Below are 10177 nucleotides of genomic sequence, written 5' to 3' on the forward strand. Positions count from 1 at the left end.
GTTTATTTATTCAATTCTTCCGAAGTGAATTTTATTCCGAGGTTGGATTTATTTTACCACAGAAAATCTGTTAAAAAAAAACTCCTTATTTAGTCCGTATGCAGAGCGATTTTTTTTTAAACTGAAATAAAATCCGCAATCACTCAAAATTAACTCCCGATTTTTCGCAGTATAGTTTTAAATAATTAAAAAAAATTTACAAGTATTAACAATCTTTTTATTTTGTTGAGTGACATCTTGAAATATACATTTACTGTTTAAAAAATTACATGTTTAAATTAATTATACACAATAGTCGCTAATTTAAAATAATAGCTAATAAATAATAAAATATCTGGCATCTGGATAATGGAATAACATTATTTACATTTAGATCGTCAGTCAGACTTATTGCTAACTTAAATAGCAGATACTTGGTTTATTTTTTTAAAATTATATTTATATAAAGATTGTGTTAATCAAGCGATCGTGGATTTTATCCAGGCAATGTTCGACGAAACTTTGTCGTAGAGTCTGGGTCTCTCGATAGCAGACTTCGAGCAGCCGATTCGCCAACTGCTGACTCCGGCCAAAGCCCATCTCCGCTCATCTGGCAGCAGACAAATCATCGGAGCCCCAGCTAATTCTTCCTCCTGCGCGTAAAAATAAAAAGTTAATCAAATTCCCTTCGCGATGAAAATAAATTATGTCAACTTACATTGCAGTCATCTGTTGAGTAAACAGCGTCAGTACATATTCCATTAACAGAAGCAATGCTAATATTTTCGCATTTTTCCATCACGCTGTACTTTAACTGAACGCGTTGGAGTAAATCTCCTGGAAGAAGTAAAAAATAAAATTATTAATAAATATTCATCTATTTAAAGCAATAAAAACTTACGGTTTCTTGCCCATCCCAGTGTGTTGCAGTGAGAAGTATTGAGCTGCATAAATTCTTGACTCGAAGGCAGACAAATCGGTCTCACAAGATCTGAGTAAACGATCACCGGCTTGTCCAGTTTTAGAAGAACAATCGTGCTGCCTTCGACAGGTGACTTTACCATCCCGACAATCCGTCTCTCCTGCTGCCACGGCGACGTACTGGAGAGTCGTACAGTTCCCAGTCTCGCTGACCACTCGGCCTTCGGCTGCCCTTGGAAACAGGACGCGGTTGTCAGCAGCCAGTTGGTGGACACCAGCGTGGCGTCGCAAACGTGGGAATCTTCTTTGAAAAGAGCCACGTGCCAGGGCCAGTCTCCCGGCTCAGCCATTTTGTTTAGCACCTTGGTGCCGGTTTTTGTCTTCAGTGCCTGTATGCCGCACTCTTGAGTAAATGAACAAATAAAGACATCAATAAAAATTTACTTTAATATATTAAATAAATATACTGATTTATTTGAAGTATAATTGAGTACCTAGTTCAGCACAACGAACATACATAACTTGTTTACTTGGACAGGGCGCGCGTACAAAAGATATTTCAGATGCCAAAGGATCCTCCATGTGCACATACTGTACGTCTTGTTCGTCGTCAGTTCTCATTTCGACGGAACTCATTCCATTATAAGTCAAAAGAGTGCACAAAGAAGCTGCCGCTGTTTGAAGTACTGTATCCATTTCCGTCTGGGGTAGAGTCGCATTCAGATTTTCGATACAAAGTTTTCCAACAGTTCCTTTTTCGTTGAATATCACGTAGCCTTCGTGAGTGTACTTCGCCGACAGAGGTGTGTCTATTGGCTGATTTTTAACAGAACTTACGCTTTGAGCCAAAAATACTGATGGAAAATATCATAATAAATATTTATATGTAACATTTATACAAATAATCGCAATAAAGTGAATACTGACGGCAATCTTTCTCGTCTAATCCATTAGGACAGTCAGCTTTGCCGTCACATCTTTTAGAAGTTGGAATGCAGGTTCTGCCGATCCCGCAGTGCATGTGATTCTCTTGGCAGTAAGCGCAGTTTTTTTCATCAGATAAATCTGGACAGTCGACTATGCCATCGCAAATCCGCGGCGACAGAGCTTTGTTCTGCAAATCTCTCACGCATCCTTCAACAATAATCCCAGTTATTATTATTTTTATTAAAATTATATTTAATTTAAGTAACAGTAGGGGGATAAATACCTGGTTTGGGTTTACAACTTCCTTCGTCGGCATATTCCGGGAAATTCGAACAATCTAGAGCATTTTTAATTCTATCTGGCAAACGATTGCCGCAACCAGACCAAAATTCCCGGCAAAAACTACGGCAGGGAAGTTTAATCGTCGCCTCAGGCGTTCCTTCGATACACGCTGGCTGCAATACTTGACACACAAAATCGTAAGCCAGTCTGTAGCACTCGGCGTCAACAAGTTCTCTGTTAAATATTTGCAATTAATAACGAAAGTAATTAATCCATACTCAACTTACAACAAAATACCTGAAGGCTATTACGTCCTCTTCGACGTCAGAGAGAGATCGGTGCCCGAAAATGTTAGGGTAAGAAGTGATATTGTAGGGAAGATGCTTGCAGTAAGTCAGCTCCAGAGAACTGCAGCTTCTGGGCGGCGGGGCTGTTGTCGTTGTCGGGGGGGTCGTGACAGTTGTCGACATGGTTATCTGAGCATTGAGCGCCGCAAAACTCTCCTGGACCTCGAGACTCTTGGGGTCGATAGTCAAGTTCACCAAGTACTTGGCCGTCTCGGAGTTTATTTCCTTAGTCAGCACTTGGACGACATCAGCAACTTTTACCGTCTGATAACGCGGATCAAAGCGTAACTCGAAGTGTACAACGAGGTCACTGTTCTCCACTCTGTGGTAAATAATATCGAGATTAACCAGTTTATTAACAGCAAATTTATTTATTTTATTCCGTCGAATTAATAAATATACGATCGGAAATTTATACAATATCCCAGTAATTATTATTTCAGCTTTCAGATAAAGTAATCCGCATCGTGATATTAAATAAATATATGCGGAAGTGGATTTGTAGGTCGTGATACCACTTACCCATCTAGTGCAAGAACTTCAGAAGCAATGAAGGAAATTCTGAGATTGCTCCTGCGGAAAGCAAGATTCAGTCTATCACGATATTCCCTCGCACGGATACGGAAAGCTTCAGTCGACGGATCAGCCAACTCTATTGTGAAGGAGTCGCCGTCTGTCACGCGGAAAGACCCGAGGAACACTTGGTCCGAGGGAGGGTCTGACGTCAAGAGGTGATCTGCAACAAAATTAAGAATAAGCAACAACAATTTTTAGTAAAACTACTCAGCGACAACAATTGACACGAATTAGTTGGCATATTTTACGGGCGGTATGTATGGCAAGGCCGTGTTTCTCTGGAGTAAAGGTCGATCATTAGGCACGGATACAATATAGCAAATGGTCACGGGTGATCGTGGGCTGCCGGGGAGTCGGTAACTCGGACGTACCGTTAGTCCGATGATATCATCGAGGCTCTCTCTCCCTCGTGTATTGTGTGTACCACTGGATCATTGCTCTGCTCAGACACCGTGCCGAGTTTTAAATAAAAATAAGACAACATACAAACTCCTGCGATATATATTTATACACAAAAATAAAAGGATTTCATGACAATAAATATTTTTCATTATTGAATAAAAAAAAAAAATTTTCTTAGGACTAGAAAAAATTTCTTGCCTCAGGAAAATTTTTTCATGCCGCAAGAAAATTTTTTTTTTCAATTTATAATTCAAAAATTCATGATACTGAAGTTAGCCGACGTCTAATAATTTTTGTAACTTTTTCAAAATGATAAATTATAAAAAAAAAATATTTTTAGAAATTGTACTTAAAGTTTTTTTAATTTTCTACAAGTGCATATTTTTTTTTTTTTTTTGTAATTTCTTGGGGCGAGTAAAAATATTTAACGTCAAAAAATAATTTTTTTCTGTGCATAAATATACCGCTTATCAACTGGTTTATTTAAGCTTTAAATTATAGTTGTTAATGCGCGCTCTCAATCTATATATTTATATCTTTATAAATATGTATCCAATAGATATGAAAAGTAGATATAGCCATAGACATATATAGTTATGACTATAAAAGCGCTGTGGGCTTATTAGTAATTTATTTAAATAGAGATACATTAGTATGGATTTGCGGCCGGACGAACCGGTAATCGATTCGGGAATTTAAAGTCGGTAACTCGGTCACACCGTTAGCTACACGCGCTCGTAAGACCTCAATGGGCTCTGGCCGCATCAACATATCTCCTACGGGTCTTTTTCTCTCTCGTTATCTCATTCGTGTGGGTTTTATATACATATATAAAAGCCACATGTGTGATTATCATCAATGATCACGAATAAACTCACATCCTAGGTAGATAGAGACTCCGGAAAAGAGGAGGAAGAGCAAAAATGCCGCGAGTACGCAGCATCCACATCGGTACTGCCCGCCGAGTTTCCTCGTGAATCTGATGTCGCTGTCCGAGGACAAGATTGAAGACGGAGTTCCCGCTCTGCTGAACCTTCGCGTGCTCACCGTGCTCACGGAAATCTGAAACAACAATAAATAAATATAAATATTACAGTATCTGAGTTGTGTAAAATGCCACTGAGATTACTTTTCCCTCTCGTTTACCCCAGCTGGCGATTCACTGAGTGCACCCATATAAAGACTCAAAACCGTGACTGGAGTTTGCGAAAGGAAGATCGACAAATTGGTTATTAGAGTCGAGAAAGGTGGGTGTTGTCTCTGTAATAGTATATTGTTAACTGTTGGTTTATTCTCTGCCCATCTGGCCGAGCATCCCATCGTCAATAATTATCCGTTTATCCATTACGCGATTTTTAAATCATTTTGGCAATGCTGGTTTCTGTACGCCTCCTCGCTGGCGACTTTAATCACTCGGTGGTTTACTCGCGGGCGGTATTGCTCATCATAAATGATTGATTCTCATAAGGAAATTATTCAACAGACAATTAATGTCTGGTTTGATGACCCAGTAGTTTAAACGCCCGTGTAATAGCAGTTACTTTATGCGTAATCCCTGTTTTCGCACACCCATGATATTTTAATGCCTGTGTTACATGTTGAGCCTATAGACTTTGCTCCTACTCTTGTATTACTCCCACTCTAGAGTAAATATAAATATATATACATAGTATATATTTATAGTAGTAATCTAAGAGAGAGCAATGCAACTAAACAGCCCCACGCCCTACTCGTTCAAATGTTACGTGCGGCTCACGCTCCAAAGAACACTCGATTCGAGAATCGAGGATTGCACTTTTCGTGCAGCTATTAATAGGATTTTAACTGAATAAAGGAAATAAGAAGATAGCTACTAATAATAATAAAAAATTCTCTTGCTAAGCTAAAGGTTACTGTTTGCGGAAAAAATGTTTTGAGAAAATTCACATGAGCATCAATGAGTAAAATAAATTATTACAAGTAACCAAGTCTGCTATCTATTCGCAATGTACTAGATAAAGTGAGGGGATCAGAATAATTAAATAAATATAAAAGTTACGTAAAACTTTGGATAGAGACTTAAATGATACTGGCGAGCAGAGGTGAACTACTAAGACTTAGGGCACTGTTACGAAAGTTAAAAGTTACTTTGAACACGAATATCTCAGGTTTTTTTTTTATAGAGAACGAGTTCGTCGACCTCGTCTCGGCGGTGTTTTATTTAATTACAATCAATATATGATTATTTTTAAAATTAATGATAATTCAAATGAAATTCATTTCTCACAATGTAATTTTATGTAATTACACTTCCCCCTAACTGGGTGTTAGCATGTCTGAGAATAATAAGCAATAAATTAATAATCTAAGTCGTGTATAACTGAGAGGTTTAAATAAAATATATTTATCTGTAAAACAAAACGCCATTTCCGGACAATTTAGCAATCTCGTATTTAAATCTCAAGGAAATGTAAAAGTATTCTATATCTATGTATCTGTATTAAATTAGAAAGTACGATATTCAATGTCAGTGATGGAAAGGAATGTACTGAGAGCAGGGAGCTAAAGCAAATTAACTTTATATTTTCCAGTAGCATCTTCGTGATAATTAAAGATTAATGCACTTGAGCTATCAGCTTTAACTGCAGCCTGTTATTATTGAATTTAAACTTTCTACCTCAATTACTCATCGTTCCTCGTTCCTCGATTATCGCAGTAATAATCCGCGGGTTCGATGGATAGCTCTCGATCTGTTATGTGCAGCTCTCGAGCTATTATTCATCCGGGTGCTGCACGTGGAGATGCTATCAGCGACGAGTTTATTATTTTATTTAGATTCTCTGAAAGCCTCTGCACGGTGATGACACGCCGTCACGCGGAAGCGAAACCGTTGGCCTTGGAGTAAGTAATAGTTGAAGAAAGGAGCTTAAAAACTGGTAGGACAGCAGACATACTTACTGTCTATATCTAACCGTTTAAATGTCTAAGTGACAAGACACCAGCAAAATTACCGAGCGAGGTAACGGTATCACGAACCTGGTCAGAGTCAGATACTTATGCTTCTAGTAGCTTTACTTCTGCCTCTATCTTTTAAAAATATGTCTCTTTTTCAGTTGTGTTCTTGGGCATTGTGAACCCAACCCAACTCAAACTGGCCCAGCCTGCACTGAATCCGGCACACCGTCCTTTTATTATTCCTATCCAGCTAAACAAACTTACGGGTCTTGTTGGACTGTATTTTTGGTCGCTGTACGAGTGTGTGTGTGTGCGTGTGTGTAATATACAATACCTTATACGAGGCACGACTGTAAACTGAACGTGAGAGGTCAGCGGAGAACAAGGTCGACAGTACAGTCACAATATATAAGTTTACAAATACGAAGAATCATCGCGAGTTTAATTATTTTCTTTGGTATTCAGTCCTGGTGTCTCGTTTCTTTGTTAAAAATTTCTTTATTTATTTAAAACACAAAAGTTATTTAGGACATAAAAATAAATACGACTGAGTCAACCTCGCGAGGAAAAATAAATATTTAACATAAACAGGCAAGAAAATGATTATTGGACCGGTCGGACAAGAAACTGCTGCACTCGCTTAGGAGATTCAAAAATGCATAAGTCGACTCGCGCTTTCTTCTCAGCTAAAACCCGTCTCTTTTTATAATTATTTTTATTTACGCAATCAGTTGAACTTTAGCGGCTGGTGCAGCTCTGGAGCCGACAGACCTCAGCGAATATCAGACGAGGATCGCTGATCATCCACGACTAATAGTTTCTTTATTATCTCAGCCAATATTACTACTCTTTGTTTGTCTTAAAAAAAATAAATTCACATCGTGGTCTCATTGAAGGCTGGATAATAATGACTGAGATGATGAAAGGTTGCAGTGTATTATTTTTTTTCATCCGAGATAAAAATTTGTATAGACTCATGCTCGTGTGCATAAATAATACCGTACATTCACTTATGCGCACACTTTAAAGGTAAATGGAAGCCCCACTTTCACCAGCTCAGAACATAAGGCTATTAAAGGGTGACTTTATCTCTCCATTACTTTCGAGATGATTGGAGGTACTCTCATTCCTAACCAGAATTTCATGCTCCAATGCGTTATTAATAATTTATTTTTTTTTTTCTACTCCGATGTCTTTTCTACTGCGACCGCCGTAAGCCCAAGAATTTTATCACCAGAAAAAAAAAATTACCTTTGAATCCCATGAACTTTTTCTTTTGTGCTCCATCGAAACAGTCATTTTACTCCAGTAAAAAATATATTATATATATAACAATAATAATGACAACAAAATAACTTCACTTGTGCACTATTACACTTTTAATATCATAGATGTAATTAAACATTTTAGTTTAAATAAACAATTATTTTATCGTGTAATCGCTGTCATGTGTGCGCTGTGTGAAAAACCCGCAGTCTTACTGGGTACACATTTATAACAACAATAAGAATAGTTAGAGTTTCATTGTTTTAAATTATTTGTCACTTAATTAGCAATAAGACAATAGGAATCCGAAACGGTCTTAAACTTGGTAACCGTTATCCCACAAGTAAACACTCGTCCATTAAGAAATAAAAATAATTATTTATCTGATGAATAATTAATGACTGCAGGTGCTGTCTTAGGATCCCGTGGAAAAGTAAACCGCGTAAGTAACGAAATTTTGCTACCGCGCGTAATCCATTTGAATTTTACCCGCAATAATTGTCTGGCTGTCAGCGCACTGGTTATTCGAATTATTATTGTAAAGTAAGAGGTAAAGAAGCTCACAGAGCTCACGTAATATCACTCAAGTGGTTACAGGTAAGACTGCTCAGCACCCCGATCAGATGAGGACTCTGATTGCCCGGCGACTTGACGAAACGACGGGGAATTTCTCCCGCTAACACTTGAGCAGTGCCAGGTAAACGGGGATTGTCGCGGCCTCAGGAAACTTGTACGCGAGACGAGAGACTGGAGTAGCGGTGTTATTCTCCCGAGCACTCTGTTCATGTAGATACACTTTCACGTATTAGCAACAGCATCGACAACTGTTTCTGCTGCTAAATAAAATGTTAACTCGTGTTTTATTTTATCTATTACGAGAATACCGCGAATCAAATATTCATTTTACATTTTATTTTTATAAATTATTTTTATAGACAGAGATCTGGTGTATGAGTATAGAATTTTTAAATTACACAAGTAATGTAATGACAAAGTGATCAGTTAATTCTATCATTCTAAATAGCAATTTTTTTTATTTATAATTAAATATTAGAATTTATTTTCTATGCAAGAAAAATTATTATAAAATTTATTGTCCAAAATTTAAAAATTTCCTAGACACCCAGGTCCCGGGTTGTAATTTCAAACACTAATTTTTAAATTAAAGATCATACATATGATGTAAATAAATATGACAGGAACGTGGACTAACAAAATGTTTATTCTTTAGCACATTTATATTTTTGCAATACTTCGGTAAATTATTTGACCTCCGGGCATCTAGAAAACTAATTTTTAAAGTTTATTTTTTTGTGATTGTGTATGACCGCAAAATATTGAACCAGTTCACGGACGGACAGTTGGCGAAACTGATGCTTTATTAAACTTTTATTAGCAATGTATCAAGTGCTGGCTCTAGATTTCAACAGTAGGATTGAATATCTGGTGTTGAAGAGGACGCTATTGAATAACAACAACAACTAGATCGGAGTCTCATGTGGACTGGGCTATGCGAGCTATTGAGTTACAAATAAAGAGAATGTTTGAGACAACTTGGATTGATATAGATTAATTTACTGTTATTTTATCGTGTCGTCGACTAGTTAGTCTTGCACCTGCTGCTATCGCAATCGAACTCTTTGTAAACGCGGATAAAAAAAAAGTTTTATCCGTTGACCAAACGAGCGGAGTCTGGTAAGAGAATTAATGCCGAGCGTCCGCGGCGAGTTGCGGCATTGCACTGACTCGGGTCTCCTGACCCAACACCTTGCCGGTCCCACCAGTCCCAGCTGTCAAAGTCCCACCGGAAGATGTTTTTTGTCCCTGTCCAGAATAAAATTAAATACTCCTGTATTTTAGATTACAATGAGTAGAAAAAGTTTGAGACCAGTGAAAGCTCATGAGCTAAATCAGTAAGTGGCTCTTTGTACTCTTTACTCGCTTCTTAAATTCTCAAAGAATAAATTATATCAACTAGGGACTGAATTTTTACCTTAATTTAAAAATGATGGCAAATTTTTGATGTTACGGCGAAAATATCAGTCGTATAAAAAAATTTTTCAAATAAAAGTTGTTCAGAATTTAATTTTACAAAAAAAATGTCATTTATAATTTTTTCTTAGGACCAACAAGAAAGCTGTAATTTCAAAATTAAGATTTTCATAATTAACAAAAATTTGAATCATTCATTATGAATCTTAATTTGGAATTGCAGTGAAAATATTGGTCGTATAAAAAAATTTTTCAAATAAAAGTTGTTCAAAATTTAATTTTACAAAAAAAATGTCTCCTATAATTTTTTCTTAGGACCAATAAGAAAGCTGTAATTTCAAAATTAAGATTTTCATAATTAACAAAAATTTGAATCATTCATTATGAATCTTAATTTGGAATTGCAGTGAAAATATTGGTCGTATAAAAAAATTTTTCAAATAAAAGTTGTTCAAAATTTAATTTTACAAAAAAAATGTCTCCTATAATTTTTTCTTAGGACCAATAAGAAAGCTGTAATTTCAAAATTAAGATTTTCATAATTAACAAAA

At 36.7% G+C, this 10177-nt stretch overlaps 1 protein-coding gene across 1 annotated transcript; it reads right to left on the minus strand.

Moving 5' to 3' along the window:
* Nucleotides 1-195: 195 nt before the first annotated feature.
* LOC130668316 (atrial natriuretic peptide-converting enzyme) lies at nt 196-9338 on the minus strand. Its single transcript, XM_057470546.1, has 11 exons — nt 9213-9338; nt 7620-8470; nt 4313-4496; nt 2979-3192; nt 2407-2778; nt 2111-2343; nt 1828-2034; nt 1395-1754; nt 881-1303; nt 698-816; nt 196-632 (listed from the first exon to the last, which is right to left on the minus strand). The coding sequence occupies exons 2-11, from the start codon at nt 7665-7667 to the stop codon at nt 459-461; spliced, it is 2334 nt and encodes a 777-aa protein (XP_057326529.1). The 5' UTR covers nt 7668-8470; nt 9213-9338; the 3' UTR covers nt 196-458.
* Between the last annotated feature and the right edge of the window lie 839 nt (nt 9339-10177).

This window comes from Microplitis mediator, chromosome 5, assembly GCF_029852145.1.
Source record: "Microplitis mediator isolate UGA2020A chromosome 5, iyMicMedi2.1, whole genome shotgun sequence".
Classification (NCBI taxonomy): domain Eukaryota; kingdom Metazoa; phylum Arthropoda; class Insecta; order Hymenoptera; family Braconidae; genus Microplitis; species Microplitis mediator.